We start from the raw sequence: 16,489 nt of genomic DNA on the forward strand, positions 1-16,489 counted from the left end.
GTTCATGATTCTAAGGAATGGTAGGAGAGAGAACAGCACAATAAAGACAATGGATTTCAAGAAGGCAGAATTTAGCAAACTCAGGGAGCTGGTAGGTAAAATCCCATGGGAAGCAAGTCTAAGGGGAAAAACAATTGAAGACAGTTGGCAGTTTTTCAGAGATATTATTAAGGGAACAAGAGCAAACTATCCCACTGCATAGGAAAGATATGAAGTATGGCAAGAGACCACCCTGGCTTACCCAGGAGATCTTCAATGATCTAAAACTCAGAAAAGAGTCCTACAAAAAGTGGAAACTCGGTCAAATTACAAAGGATGAATATAAACAAGTAACACAAGTATGTAGGGACAAAATTAGAAAAGCCAAGGCACAAAACGAGATCAAACTAGCTAGGAACATAAAAGGAAACAAGAAAACATTCTACAAATGTATTAGAAGCAAGAGGAAGACCAAGGACAGAGTAGGCCTGTTACTCAATGAAAGACAATAACAAGAAAATGTGCAAACGACAGAGGTGCTTAATGACTTCTTTTTTTCCGTTTTCACCAAGAAGGTTGGTGGCGATTGGACGTCTAAAATAGTGAATGCCAGTAAAAATGAGATAGGATCAGAGTCTAAAATAGGGAAAGAACAAGTCAAAAATTACTTAGACAAGTTAGATGTCTTCAAATGACCAGGGCCTGATGAAATGCATTCTAGAATACTCAAGGAGCTGGCTGAGAAGATATCTGAGCCATTAGCAATTATCTTTGAAAAGTCATGGAAGACGGGAGACATTCCAGAAGACTGGAAAAGGGCAAATATAATGCCCATCTATAAAAAAAGGAAATAAGGACAACCTGGGGAATTACAGAACAGTCAGCTTAACTTCTGTACCCGGAAAGATAATGGAGCAAATAATTAAGCAATCAATTTGAAAACACCTAGAAGATAATAAGGTGATAAGTAACAGTCAGCATGGATTTGTCAAGAACAAATCATGTCAAACCAACCTGATAGCTTTCTTTGACAGGGTAACAAGCCTTGTGGATAGTGTGGAAGCGGTAGATGTGGTAATATCCTGACTTTAGTAAGGCTTTTGATACTGTCTCACATGACCTTCTCATAAACAAACTGGGGAAATACAACCTAGATTGAGCTACTATAAGGTGGGTGCATAACTGGTTGGAAAATTGTTCCCAGAGAGTAGTTATCAGTGGTTCACAGTCACGCTGGAAGGCATAATTAAAGTTAAATTAAAGAGTGGGGTCCCGCAGGGATCGGTTCTGGGTCCGGTTCTGTTCAATATCTTCAGCAGTGATTTAGATAATGGCATAGAGAGTATACTTATAAAGTTTGTGGACGATACCAAACTGGGAGGGGTTGCAAGTGCTTTTGAGGATAGGATTAAAATTCAAAATGATCTGGACAAACTGGAGAAATGGTCTGAAGTAAACAGGATGAAATTCAATAAGGACAAATGCAAAGTGCTCCACTTAGGAAGGAACAATCAGTTGCACACATACAAAATGGGAAATGACTGCCTAGAAAGGAGTACTGCAGAAAGGGATCTGGGGGTCATAGTGGATCATAAGCTAAATATGAGTCAACAGTGTAACGCTGTTGCAAAAAAAGCAAACATCATTCTGGGATGTATTAGCAGGAGTATTTTAAGCAAGACACGAGAAGTAATTCTTCCGCTCTACTCCGCGCTGATTAGGCCTCAACTGGAGTACTGTGTCCAGTTCTGGGCGCCACATTTCAGGAAAGATGTGGACAACTTGGAGAAAGTCCAGGGAAGAGCAACAAAAATGATTAAAGGTCTAGAAAACATGACCTATGAGGGAAGATTGAAAAAATTGGGTTTGTTTAGTCTGGAGAAGAGAAGACTGAGGGGGGACATAATAACAGTTTTCAAGTACATAAAAGGTTGTTACAAGGAGGAGGGAGAAAAATTGTACTTCTTAACCTCTGAAAATAGGACAAGAAGCAATGGGTTAAATTGCAGCAAGGGCGTTTTAGGTTGGACATTAGGAAAAACTTCCTAACTGTCAGAGTGGTAAAGCACTGGAATAAATTGCCTAGGGAGGTGGTGGAATCTCCATCATTGGGGATTTTTAAGAGCAGGTTGGACACACACCTGTCAAGGATGGTCTAGATAATACTTAGTCCTGCCTTGAGTGCAGGGGACTGGACTAGGTGACCTCTTGAGATCCCTTCCAGTTCTATGATGGACTATGTTTATGTGCCTGGAAGTATAAAGTCCAAGTAATAGAGACCCAGTAGCTGGCAGAAACAAAGATTACATAGGTTAAAGAAAATCTCACAATGTCTGCAGCCCCATAACAGTTACAGCTGAGAACAGAATAGGCCAAATTCTAATCTCACACTAGTACGAAAGCACGGGGCACAGACTATCCAACAAATTCTTGGACTGCATTGGAGACAACTTTTTATTTCAGAAGGTGGAAAAAGCTACTAGGGGGGAAGCTGTTCTAGACTTGATTTTAACAAATAGGGAGGAACTCGTTGAGAATGTGAAAGTAGAAGGCAGCCTGGGTGAAAGTGATCATGAAATCATAGAGTTTGCAATTCTAACGAAGGGTAGAAGGGAGAACAGCAAAATAGAGACAATGGATTTCAGGAAGGCAGATTTTGGGAAGCTCAGAGAGCTGATAGGTAAGGTCCCATGGGAATCAAGACTGAGGGGAAAAACAACTGAGGAGAGTTGGCAGTTTTTCAAAGGGACACTATTAAGGGCCCAAAAGCAAGCTATTCCGCTGGTTAGGAAAAATAGAAAATGTGGCAAAAGACCATCTTGGCTTAACCATGAGATCTTGCACGATCTAAAAAATAAAAAGGAGTCATATAAAAAATGGAAACTAGGACAGATTACAAAGGAGGAATATAGGCAAACAACACAGGAATGCAGGGGCAAGATTAGAAAGGCAAAGGCCCAAAATGAGCTCAAACTAGCTACAGGAATAAAAGGAAACAAGAAGACTTTTTATCAATACATTAGAAGCAAGAGGAAGACCAAAGACAGGGTAGGCCCACTGCTTAGTGAAGAGGGAGAAACAGTAACAGGAAACTTGGAAATGGCAGAGATGCTTAATGACTTCTTTGTTTCGGTCTTCACCGAGAAGTCTGAAGCAATGCCTAACATAGTGAATGCTAATGGGAAGGGGGTAGGTTTAGCGGATAAAATAAAAAAAGAACAAGTTAAAAATCACTTAGAAAAGTTAGATGCCTGCAAGTCACCCGGGCCTGATGAAATGCATCCTAGAATACTCAAGGAGCTAATAGAGGAGGTATCTGAGCCTCTAGCTATTATCTTTGGAAAGTCATGGGAGACGGGAGAGATTCCAGAAGACTGGAAAAGGGCAAATATAGTGCCCATCTATAAAAAGGGAAATAAAAACAACCCAGGTAACTACAGACCAGTTAGTTTAACTTCTGTGCCAGGGAAGATAATGGAGCAAGTAATTAAGGAAATCATCTGCAAACACTTGGAAGGTGGTAAGGTGATAGGGAACAGCCAGCATGGATTTGTGAAGAACAAATCATGTCAAACCAATCTGATAGCTTTCTTTGATAGAATAACGAGCCTTGTGGATAAGGGTGAAGCGGTGGATGTGGTATACCTAGACTTTAGTAAGGCATTTGATACGGTCTCGCATGATATTCTTATCGATAAACTAGGCAAATACAAATTAGATGGGGCTACTATAAGGTGGGTGCATAACTGGCTGGATAACCGTACTCAGAGAGTTGTTATTAATGGTTCCCAATCCTGCTGGAAAGGCGTAACGAGTGGGGTTCCGCAGGGGTCTGTTTTGGGACCGGCTCTGTTCAATATCTTCATCAACGACTTAGATATTGGCATAGAAAGTACACTTATTAAGTTTGCGGATGATACCAAACTGGGAGGGATGGCAACTACTTTGGAGGACAGGGTCATAATTCAAAATGATCTGGACAAATTGGAGAAATGGTCTGAGTTAAACAGGATGAAGTTTAACAAAGACAAATGCAAAGTGCTCCACTTAGGAAGGAAAAATCAATTTCACACATACAGAATGGGAAAAGACTGTCTAGGAAGGAGTACGGCAGAAAGGGATCTAGGGGTTATAGTGGACCACAAGCTAAATATGAGTCAACAGTGTGATGCTGTTGCAAAAAAAGCAAACATGATTCTGGGATGCATTAACAGGTGTGTTGTGAGCAAGACACGAGAAGTCATTCTTCCGCTCTACTCTGCTCTGGTTAGGCCTCAGCTGGAGTATTGTGTCCAGTTCTGGGCGCCGCATTTTAAAAAAGATGTGGAGAAATTGGAAAGGGTCCAAAGAAGAGCAACAAGAATGATTAAAGGTCTTGAGAACATGACCTATGAAGGAAGGCTGAAAGAACTGGGTTTGTTTAGTTTGGAGAAGAGAAGACTGAGAGGGGACATGATAGCAGTTTACAGGAATCTAAAAGGGTGTCATGAGGAGGAGGGAGAGAACTTGTTCACCTTAGCCTCTAAGGATAGAACCAGAAACAATGGGTTTAAACTGCAGCAAGGGAGGTCTAGGTTGGACATTAGGAAAAAGTTCCTAACTGTCAGGGTGGTTAAACACTGGAATAAATTGCCTAGGGAGGTTGTGGAATCTCCATCTCTGGAGATATTTAAGAGTAGGTTAGATAAATGTCTATCAGGGATGGTCTAGACAGTATTTGGTCCTGCCATGCGGGCAGGGGACTGGACTCGATGACCTCTCGAGGTCCCTTCCAGTCCTATAATCTATGATTCTATGATTCTATGTTTTGATTTCACTTACAGCAGAGGCATTCCAGAGTAACTTCATTAACAACACTGGAGTTATTCTGCTTTCGTACTAGTGTGAGATTAGAATTTGGCCTATTCTGTTCTCAGCTGTAACTGTTATGGGGCTGCAGACATTGTGAGATTTTCTTTAACCTATGTAATCTTTGTTTCTGCCAGCTACTGGGTCTCTATTACTTGGACTTTATACTTCCAGAATTAGGGTTCGAGAAGTCTAGGTTGGGTTAGAGATGTCCAGGCTGAAGGTCTATTATGTAACAGCAACCTTTTCTGTAACAAAATAATGATATCTGAAGAAGCAATGTCTTCTCTGCTTCTATCACAGGATCCAGACTATTCAAAAAAGTACTTAACACTACCAGGTAATAAGAGTGTAAAGGGTAGATTAGTGACCCAAAACCAAATTGGCATCTTCTTTTAACCCATTAACTTTAATTTGTGACTCAAAGGGTTGTAACAAACCGATTTCAAAAGTAATGCTGATCTGTCACTTTTCATCCAGTTGTTTAGTAAATATTGCAATGTTAATGGAGCATTAAACCTTTCAGTACTCTTATGTCTTATTATTGCAGAAAGCTTCTAAAATTAACAATCGCTGAGGGCAATTTGTTTACTGTCTTGCAGTGGATATGACACATGGCTAATGAATGTGTTGAAAAGCAGATAAAACTTTTTAGACTACTATAGACTTTTCTTTTTGCTTTTGCTCTTATGTCAAAAACACTATCTTGCATAGATACAGCATGTTGCTGTTCCCTCTCCTTGCTGATTCACCCTTTCGTGGTTTTCTACATATTTCTCTTCTCTGTATTTTTTTGTTCTATGCACCCTTTGTAGTGTTTTATGTAAGTCATGCATGTATGCTCCGAGTTTATTCAATTGCCTACTCTCTCTCTCTCTCTCTCTCTCTCTCTCTCTCATATTTTTGCATTTCAAGTAAGTTATATTTATTATTTTATGGGCAATATTTCTCCCCAAAGCATTAACTGAACTTACAAGTAAAAATCTAAACCACCTTGAGAACTCCAAGAAATATAATATGAATGTTTTGATCTCAAGCAGTCATTTTCAGATTAATTTAAGTAGAGTTTATATGTGGCATATAAACCATTTATGGATTGCTTGTCTAAATGTTTGTACAGTGTTTCTGTTCACGCAGTATACTCCTGTTAGTGAAATATGCCACGTTACAATTTTTAGCAGCAGTTAAGATAAAATTAGAGCTGTGAATCTCTCCAAAATGAACATTCCAAAAATTTATTCAAGAGTCAGCTGTAAGATGAACTTTTGCAACCAAGAATAAATAAACAGATTCAGATCAAATAAGAATTGACCCAAACTTTGTTCAAGTCTGAATTTTTCTTGAGATTTGGGGAAAAATGTTGCACCATTCTTAATTTTTTTTCCTGGTTTAGTGAGTACTGAAATACTGCAAGAAAAGCTGTTCTTGGAGCGTGAACCATTGGTGGAAAGCCTAACTGATTTACAGTGGACAGACTCTGCATTTAAATCATTTATGTGCAGAAGGCTAGCACAAGATCTGTGCATGATTGAAATCACATTTAAGCCCTATTTTAACAATTTAAATGTTGAAATGTTGTGACCTTTTGACAGAAGGGTGAATTTCACCCTCCATGCATAGTGATCATTTTTAGAGCTAGTCAAAAATTTTCCGATGGAACACTTTTCTGTTGGTAAACACTGATTTTATACAGCTGAAATGTTCTTCAGGAATGTGTTAATTCCATCAGAACTTTGGATGGAAACCAGGCCTGCCTGCTTGCTTGGTTTCCTGCCAGCCCGTAGTCTCCTGGCTCCCTGAGCAGCAAGGGAAGGCTGCTGCTTGGAGAAGGGGGGAATGAACAACCCCAGGAGGCAACTGCCCAAGGAGTAGGGAAGTTGGGAGCTAGTTGCAAAATTCCATTTTGGTTTTCTTGAAATGGATTTTTCAGAATTTTTCCTTTCACAAAATTTTGATTTTTTTTTACTTCTCATCCAAATTCGGGACAATTTTTCCCAAAAAATCACCATCCTCTTGTGGCCAGTGCTAACCATTTTACCCACCACTGAAACTGCATTCATCTGTAGTATGGAAACACTGTAGCTTCTCTTGAACCAACAAGAATACACAATAGTGTTTAGAGTGGAAAGTGAAGAATAAATTATCAGTCAGGGGAAATCTAGGTAGACTGAGTTGAAATGTAGCCAGGCCACTAAGAAAAATCCTATTCTCACAGAAACTGCTACTCGATCTTTAATGACTATGGCATCAATTTTATGTGGCCCCATTGTGCAGGGTGCAGGATAGACATATACAAAGGCATGATTTACAAGCTAATTTTAAACAAGACACAACAAGTGAATTTAACTAACAATAGGAAGACATGGGAAAGGGAAGATGAGAGTAAAAGTAAGAACAACATGGTGTTTACATAAGCTAGCCATGTGCATAACTAGCTGCATAACATAGCCTATTCCAAGACTACTGTCTGTATTGCTTCTCACACTGGCTGGTATTACAGACATTGTTCAGAATTAGTGTAGTAACTAGTTGGTCACTTTCCAATGGACTGAGAGGGTCACCTCTATGAGACTCCCAGCCTCTGCTAAGCAGAGAAGAAATGTAAGGTCAATATTGGACTTGGGACTTTTGAGTGGTGCACAACAAATGGTACATTGCATACATACTGAGTTACTTGTCTAGTATAAATGAAATGTATTTAGCAGCAGTGAGTTTATACTGTTGTGAGTTGGTTATTGGTTGTTTAAATCTTGTTGATGGATGAGAGTGCAACGTTCAATTAAGATAGCTGTAAGAGACAGTTAAGGGGCGACATCTAAAATAAGGAGTCAGTGGAGTCTAGTCAGAAGGTAATTGCAAGTATGAAGAGGGTTCCTCTGGGCAGTTTCTGACCAGGTGGGTGAGTGGGTGGCGACAAGATAAGAAGGGGCGCAGACAAGAAACCGAGAGAGACTCAGAGGCACAAGAAAGCTAAACTAGGGTTACCATTCGTCCGGATTCTCCCGGACATGTCCGGCTTTTTTCAGTTAAAAATAGCGTCCGGGGGGAATTTGTCAATGTCCGGACTTCCCCCCCCCATGCAGAATGTGCAGGGCTTACAGGGCAGCCGGACGGATGGTGCCACTCGCATGGGGCTCCGGCAGCCAGAGCCCTTCCTCCACTTCCCCCCTCCTCTCTCCTGCAACTTGACACCACTCCCCTCCTCTCCCTCCCTCCCCCTGCCCTGCATTCACAGATCGCCGGCCGTCGCCTCGGCCTCCAGCCGTCTGGAGCTCCGACCCTGCTCCCCTCCCCCGCTGTCGAGCGCGCTGCTCTGCAGCACAGTAAGGGGACCGGGGGTCAGAGAAGCGGCAGGGAGGTTCTGGGGGGGGGGTAGTCAAGAGACAGGGAGCAGGGGGAGGGTTGGATGGGTCAGGAGTTCGGGGGGGGGGCTGTCTGGGGGTTGGGGGCGTAAGGTTTTGGGCAGAGTACAGGTGGGGGGGGTCTCAGGAGGGGGCAGTTAGGGTTGGGGGTCTCAGGAGGGGGCAGTTAGGGGACAAGGCACAGGGAGGCTTAGGTAGGGGGTGGGGTTCTAGAGGGCAGTTAGGAGCAGGGGTCCCAGGAGGGGGCAGTCAGGGGACAAGGAGCGGGGGGAGGGTTTGGGAGTTCTGGGGGGGGGCTGTCAGGGGGCAGGAGTGGGGAGAGGGGTCGGAGCAGTAGGGACAGGGAGCAGAGGGGTTTAGATGGGTCGGGAGTTTTTTGGGGGGGCTGTCAGGGGGTGGGGAGTGGTTGGAAGGGGCGTGGGAGTCCCAGGGGTCTGTCTGGGGGTGTGGGTGTGGATAAGGGTTGGGGCAGTCAGGGGACAGGTAGGGGGTAGAGTCCTAGGGGGCCAGTTAGGATGTGGGGAAGGTCTCAGGAGGGGGCAGTCAGGAGACAAGGAGCAGGGAGGCTTAGGTAGGGGGTGGAGTCCTGGGGGGCAGTTAGGGGCAGGGGTCCCAGGAGGGGGCAGTCAGGGGACAAGGCGTGGGAGGGAGGGTTGGGGGTTCTGAGGGGGCAGGAAGTGGGAGGGAGTGGAAGGGATAGGGGCGGGGCTAGGGCAGGACAGGGGCGGGGCTAGGACGGGGCTCCTCCCGTCCTCTTTTTTGATTGTTGAAATATGGTAACCCTAAGCTAAACTGCAGCCTGTAATCATGGTGTGACCTCGGTGAAGCCTAGAGAGAAATTCTGAGTCAGATTGAGCCTGTATGCTAAGAAACCACTCCTTTTGGTTTTTTTGCTTCCTCCTGCATTGGGAGAAGCAGGACTTTGTGCATTCCTTGTGTGGAAGCAGAGAAAGAACTGTCATGCATTGCATCCCCTTCCTGTCAGTTCTTTCTCTGCTTCCACACTTGTAAATAAATAAGATTGCGTCAAAGAAAATACCAGAATCAACCATCAATTTCTATTCCCAACTTTAACAACCTAGAAGGCCCTGAATTTTGACTAGCTGCTCAGGTCAAAATAACTATAGTTAAGACAGTAGTATACTGCCAAAAACTATAGTGAGACATGAGCTTTAGTTTACTGATATATGGTAATCTGTATTTTCACAGTATACATGTATATGGTAGAAAGATCCGTGGTCGTGTCTATCTATGTATGTGACACCAGAGGTCTCAAGCACCAGTCCATTTCTTGATACATATATGTAGCCTACATGACCTATTCAGATTCTGAAAAATCTAAACTATTATTAAAAAAAAATAATAAATTTCTAGCCTTCATGGTTGTAAAGAAAACCTTCTAAACATGATCAGAGAGTAATGAATATAGAATTGTCTTCCTAAGTGTACAAAGAGCTTGAATCAAAGTTTTGACAAGTGTAAATTACCTAGATACTCATTAATCTCATTGAGCATTTAACTCTGAAGCCTAATAATGACATTTTAATGACCAGTGTTATTATAGAACTGCTGATCTTTTTAGTGGAAGAAATGGGGAATGGGACAATCGTGAAGCACTATCTCTGTAGGGAAGGGATAGCTCAGTGGTATGAGCATTGGCCTGCTAAACCCAGGGTTCTGAGTTCAATCCTTGAGGGGCCCATTTAGGGATCTGGGGCAAAAATCTGTCAGGGATGATACTTGGTCCTGCTTGTGAACGCAGGAAACTGGACTCCATGACCTTTCAAGACCCCTTCTAGTTCTATGAGATAGGTATTTCTCTATATAACTACATGATAGCATATATTACTAATACAATACCTGTACAGTTTTTAGCAATTCTGGCATCTCCATAATAGCCAGGAGCACATTGATCACACTTGAATCCTGTAGTATTGCGCAAGCAGTTGCGGCACTGGCCTGTCACTTCATCACAATCCTCGAAGATTAGGTTAGGATCTGAGTTTCCACTGCAGTCACATTTTTTACAAGTGCTTCCAATCAGCAAGGGATTTCCATAGTAACCTGGAGCACACCTGAGAAGAAATGCAAGTCCAAAATAATCATCACATTCCCCTCTGCAGTATCATTTTTCTGTCCTTACTGGGTCACCAGGAATTGATGGTGACATTCTGCAAGTGCTAGTGAACAAAACTTAAATTATGACAGATGTTGTTTTGTAATTCAATCTAAATCTATCTAGGGATTTATAGCTCTGTGGCATTGAGGAACAAGCACTGCATCCAGAACACTCCTAGTTCTTGATTACTTCAGTCCATATTTTTTTGTGTCTGTTTCTTTAGCAGTGAAAATATTTGCTAAAAACAGTGCTTTTTGAATGCATCACAAAACTATCTTGGCAGGTCACTCAGCAATTCTGGTGTTTATTTTATTCACTAACAACTCCGGACTTCATAAACTATCTTGTATTATATGGGAGATGGGCAGAGGAGGTCAGCTTTCATGTTGCAAAAACAAACCAGGGAAGTCCAAATTCAGAGTTCATTTTATCTCTTTTAACTAAGTTCATAGCAGAAAGGATCTCTCTATGATGGGGCAACTGTAGTTTTGCAAAACCTCAGTCAGATTAAGATAAAACCTAAACGAGATGTTAGTCAAATCCACATTTCATTTTATCAGTATGCTACAAACTTCGGAGATTTGGGCAGATGGTTCTGATTTTGGCCTCTCTCTACATTTGTTTGTTTTGGGTTTTTTTGTGAAAGAAGAAAGGAGTTCTGATTCCCTTGAGCTTCCTCATCAGTGCTTTGACTATACTCACACCCTAAACTCCCACAATAAAATCGTACATAAATTGAAAAGTATTTCCATATAATTCAAACTGACTTTAAACTATTTGGCTGCTTGAATTAATTGCCTTTGTCAGTAAAGTGCATGTCCATGTGCATGAACTAGCAGGATAACCTGATAGTAAGAAAAATGGTCTGTCATTTTGGTGACCCAGAGATAAATAGTAAAGCCATGCTCCATGATTATGTGTCACCATAGCTGCGATCTGAATTCAGTTGTAATGATATACAGCCTGATTCGTCTGTCGTCATCATCATCATCAGTGGAGTTCCACTGTTTTCCATGGAGATACTCCCAAATTTAGACTGGTGTGAGGGCAGAATTAGGCCCATAGTCTCTTATACACATGGGCCCAAGTTTGGAGTGAAAAGAAATTGTGTTCAGCTTCAGGAGTTAGGGACAGTATATCATCTGTGCCACTTCTCTGCATCAAAGAGTGGCAGTTTCCTGAAGGAATTTTGCCATGGTATTACCCTCTCAGTTCAATGTTGCTAGTGGAGCACAGGCATTCCATTGGTAAAGATCGGAATGCTGCTATCTAGTCATGTTGAAAGTCTTTTAAAGGCTTTTCACACCCTCAGCTAGTACCAGCTAGTGGAGCTAGTCAATATTTTTCAAATGTCAACAACATTATGAAGTTTGAAATATAAACAGAAAAAATTCCTCTCATTTTTTGACCATCAGTAGATCTGGTTGAATTTTTTTGTATTTTCACATTTTTTCCTTTAAAAAAATAATCTAGTTAGAGGTTTTTCCATGTGGTCACCCATCTACTAGTAACTGTTGTGTGACTACCAAATCGTTTCATATTGGCCATCGAACAAAACGCCAATAAAAACATTTGGACACTGCTAACATGAGCTAGATTTAAATTAATGGCCTCCAGGTAAAAGACTCGGTATGCCATTACCACAGGCCATTCCTTATAATGAAGATGAGGTGCTCAGTTTTTCTTCTCTGAAATACACCATTTAGTTGAAGTGCAGCTTTGTACATGACAGAAATGTGTAAGGCCATGCAGTTTCATTCCCACTGATGTGTTTGAGGGCATGGAGGTAACTGTTGTTTTTTATGACTGTCTTCCTCACTTCTATTAGCCATAGCTTATCAGCTGGAGTAGCTGTTTAAAATGGACAGAAACTTTCAGAGCTGAAAATGCACATGTGTCACTTTCACTTCCCCATGTCACATAATATAGACTTGGATTGCATCCAACTCCTCTAAATGGTTGGCATTGAATGAGAAAAGCAAGGAAACTTGGACAGAAATACACTGTTCCATCTCCTTACTTTATGCCCAAGAAAAGCTCCACAGAAAAGGTCTTCTCCATTCCTGTCATGTCCCGATAAATGACTCTTCACTGCTAAATAAAAATATTTTCATTTCCATCTGAATTTTCAACGTCTCATTGTTGAAATAATGAAGTTAACAAATTCTCTCTCTTTTAACTCCAGGCATTTTTATTTCCTGTGATTATTGGCGGGTAAGATGTTAACTTTCCCTCTACTAACCGTGCCAATGGAACCTTTCTTCTCTGTCCACCATGTATGCCAAAGCACTTTTTCCATAGAGAATCTTGTAATAATTAGAAAATAACAAAAACTGGATTTCATTTGTTACTGCCGTAACGCCTCATTTTTTAAAGCAATGAACAAAAGGATTTCACTCGCTCACAACTTTACACTTGGGGATTGAAAGGTCATTTTCACAATTCCTAGCAAAAGCCTCCATGGTTTCCCAACATTACATGTTGGCAGCTAACTGAAGAATAAGTCAGGCAGTTCTGTGCCAAGCTTTCCAAGCAGAACAAGAAAACCTCTCACACAGAAGCCAGAGGAAATGAGGCAGCTTGCCTCCCAGTGCGCTACAAGAGCACACATGCTGTTACATCCCTTGACGTCTTGCCGCTTACTACCCTGAAGTGCCAGTCACATTCCTTAGGCCTGTACAGAGGGGCCTGATTCCACCTTGGGCCTTTTGAGGTGCTGGGCAGTCCCCAGGGAGCAAGAAAGTAGGCAGGGATCAGTGTGCTCTGCCCCCACTGTACACCATGTCAGGGGCAGGCATGACATGGGCCTAAAGTAACATTTACATGTGATCTTGTGGTAATTTAAAAGTGCCAGATTAGCAACCTTTATCAGTCTTCCATGTATGCACATGTGGTGGAGTCCAAACAGCCCAGCACTGTGCTGGACATGTATCACCAATATAAAGGCTCTCCTATGGGAGAGAGTAGGGGCATGCATAAGTAGGGGGGGAAGCAGAGGCATGGGGTCCCCCAATAATTGGTGGGGGCACAGAACTCCTCTGGCGCCGGGGCCACAGCAGGTGCTGACAGCTCCTCTGGCCCTGTGGCTTTGGGGGGAGAGTGGGTGAGTGAGCTCCTCCAGACCTGGGGCGACAGGGGGAAGAGCGAGTTCCTCTGGTCCTGGGGCCATGGCCGGGGCACAGAACATTCCCCTCTAAAAGTTTCAAATTTTTATTCCTGCACTCTCCCCTGAGGGAATCATTCTCCACGCCAACTGAATCACTAGTCTGACAACTGAGATTACCAATGAAGAATACTAGCTAGTGCTCAGTGAGCGTGTCCTCTAGGAACAGGATGGTGACCGCCATCTCATTTCATCTAGGCCCCATATATAGCCATCAGAAGGTAAAGACTTTTCATTACTGCTGACATTGATTGGACTGGAATTAACAGCCTAGAAGAGAAAAGATTCATACCCCATTAATAATCACTTAACCAACTTGCCCTCACTGACTTGGGCTAACTGCTTTTTTCTTCTTTTCTTCTCCTTTGCCTGCTTTTATCTTTTTCCTCTGGTACACAAAAAGCTGGCCAGTGGCTATTATAAAGCAAATAAAGTAAGTTGACATTATCCTTTTCTGCCACTCTGAATTGAAAAATGTCTGTTACCCTTTTCACAGAACTTCATTCATTTGTAGTCTAGTGTGACATTTTAATAACCAGTGAGAAATCTCACTGAGCTTTTAATTGTCTATATTGTCCTATGTTTGCATATATGACATTCCAGAAGAATAACAGGATATAGCCAGACTGGAAACAAGTTTATTGCATTTTTATGCTCTCCATCTGCAGTAGCTTTACTTGTAAAATTGTAACTTTGGCCACTTTAAAGGTCCAAAAGGTAGCATATTGACAGTTTGAGTTATTTTATTTAGGAGGTATGCTTTTACTTTGTGACGAAATCTCATTTCTTTCCTTGCTCTTTACACACAACTCTCTCCTTTGGATATTTGGTATCCATTTTCTCCTTCATTCATAGTCCAGTTATGCACTGGTTGCACACAATCTTCCATTAGAGTTAATCGACTGAATTCTCTATAACACCAGCTATTTGATTGGGTACAAAGGATGGGGTGGGGAGCCAGAACCAGATGAGGCTCCCATATCCTGTGCTACTCAGCCCCTTTGTAAATGAGAGCAACTTTAACTTATATCCTCAATGATCTTATGCAAGTGGCAGCGTAAAGGGGTCTCCATTGACTTCAATGGAACGTAACGGATTGACGTCACACTTTCATCATGAATAACGGTATCAGAAGCTGGTACTTCACAAGATTTAAATTGTGTTGTACTATATAGCTCTGTTTGTTTGTATACATTGTCATTCTTGATATGTAGTGGCAGAAATCGTTTGAGGACATATAGACAATCTGAAAAGCAAAGCTGGACCAGGGTTGCTCAGTTCACTTTTTACTGAGATGCATCATTTGAAATGCATTCCAAATTTAAATAATAAATATATATCTGCTTGTTAATAATTTGATCAAATATTATGATTTCCTCTCTGGTTCTGAAAAAAATTCATTGGTAGAACTACTTTTTTTTTTTTTTTTTAGGAAGGCGGTTATAGGAGGCATATTGCTAATTTTAAATTCAGCGGTTAGCTGTATCCAACACATTACAATTCTGTTCCTTTGAAGAAGCTGGTTTCATGAAGATAAAATGCAATAACTAGACAAAAAATACAAAATGCAGGTCTTTCTCCTGCACCTGTTGAAGTCAGTGGCAAACTTCTATTGGTTTCAGTGCAAGATCAGGCCCTTAGGCAGACAGACATAATATAATCCACTGAATGTCGAGCACAGAAAAATTCTCCCCAGTGTGTGAAACTCTCTTAAGGGCTTTGGAACACTGGCAAACTTGACCAGTCATCCATACTGCTCGTCTGCTTACCTTTCACAGTTGAGTCCTGCATAGTTTTCTTTACAGACACAGCGCACTACCCCACTTCTTCTGTGACAGGAGACTGCAAAACTAGAATTGCACATAAAAAATATCAATCAGGGTAGCCAATACTTATTAATAGCTATGCAAACATGCTGTATTTTGTGAACATTTGTTATTTATATAACCTTTGGGCCGATCCTACTTAGTGCTGTAGGATCCCACTGAAGTCAATAGGAGCTGAATGTACACTACACCTGGTCTTTTTATTTTCACCTATAAAAACCATGCATACCTATGGCACTATATAAATCGTAAAAAGATACCGACTTCCTTCCTGCAGCCTAGCTCAGACACACATGCTTCTATACATATATTATAAATAAGGAACTTGCATTCTCTGTATAGCTGCAGAGAGTATACAGTTAATCTTATATTTCCTGTGAACTTGTCTCCTCTATTTTATTTCAGAATGTTTAAACTAACATGTTGCTTTTGAAATATGTTGGATCCAGTTCTTTGGGAACTAAAATCTTATATTTAACCACAGGAAAGGTACAGTATAGGCAGCGGCAGTGCAAGTTTCCTTACACAATCCCCTCAGAATGTCTCAAAGGCATCCTATAGGAATCAGAGTAGATCCCCAGGTGGTGTAAATTGGAATAATTCAATTGATTTCCATTGAAGTCAATGGCGCTATGCTGATTTGCACCATCTGGCGATCTACTCTACCACCTCTAGGAGAGAAAAGGCAGATTAGTCTACAAATCCGTTCAACCCTTGACCTCTGCTGAAACTGCCAGCCAGTGTGCCAGTTAGGTCTGCTTGTGGTGGGGGTTCTGTGCCGGGATTTTTAACAGCATGTTATTCTAACATCATGGCTTTCTTTACCCCGTGTGGTCTTTAATTTTCAGGATCTAGTTTCAGTTTCTTAAAATAAACAAATAACCACATTACAATACGCGAAACAAAAATTCTTTAAAATGTGGGTTGGCCCCTAAAAATGACCACAACTTGGTTAGTAAAGACAGGAAAAGTACCAAACCCTACACAATTAAATCAGGGTGATGTGTCTTAGATACAGTTACAGACAAAAAAAGAGCACACAATTTTAAAGACATTCTTAGTTAGTTTAAAAAATATGGAGCTAGATTCTCTTCTGCATTGACACCCATTCAGCATGGGCAGGAAGCAGGAAGGTTGTTGGGGAATCAGTACAGTTCCATGTTTCTTTAACTACATGCTCCTTGGTTCTTGG

General features: G+C 41.6%; 1 protein-coding gene across 1 annotated transcript in view; it reads right to left on the bottom strand.

Moving 5' to 3' along the window:
• LAMA4 (laminin subunit alpha 4) overlaps window positions 1-16,489 on the bottom strand; it is a 130,570-nt gene that overhangs the window by 65,814 nt on the left and 48,267 nt on the right. The window contains exons 4-5 of the mRNA XM_008164946.4: window positions 15,241-15,321; window positions 10,050-10,264 (exon numbers count right to left, since the gene is read on the bottom strand). Of these exons, the coding sequence (XP_008163168.2) occupies window positions 10,050-10,264; window positions 15,241-15,321 (296 nt within the window). The remainder of the gene's footprint in view (window positions 1-10,049; window positions 10,265-15,240; window positions 15,322-16,489) is intronic.

Source organism: Chrysemys picta, chromosome 3, assembly GCF_011386835.1.
Source record: "Chrysemys picta bellii isolate R12L10 chromosome 3, ASM1138683v2, whole genome shotgun sequence".
NCBI lineage: Eukaryota > Metazoa > Chordata > Testudines > Emydidae > Chrysemys > Chrysemys picta.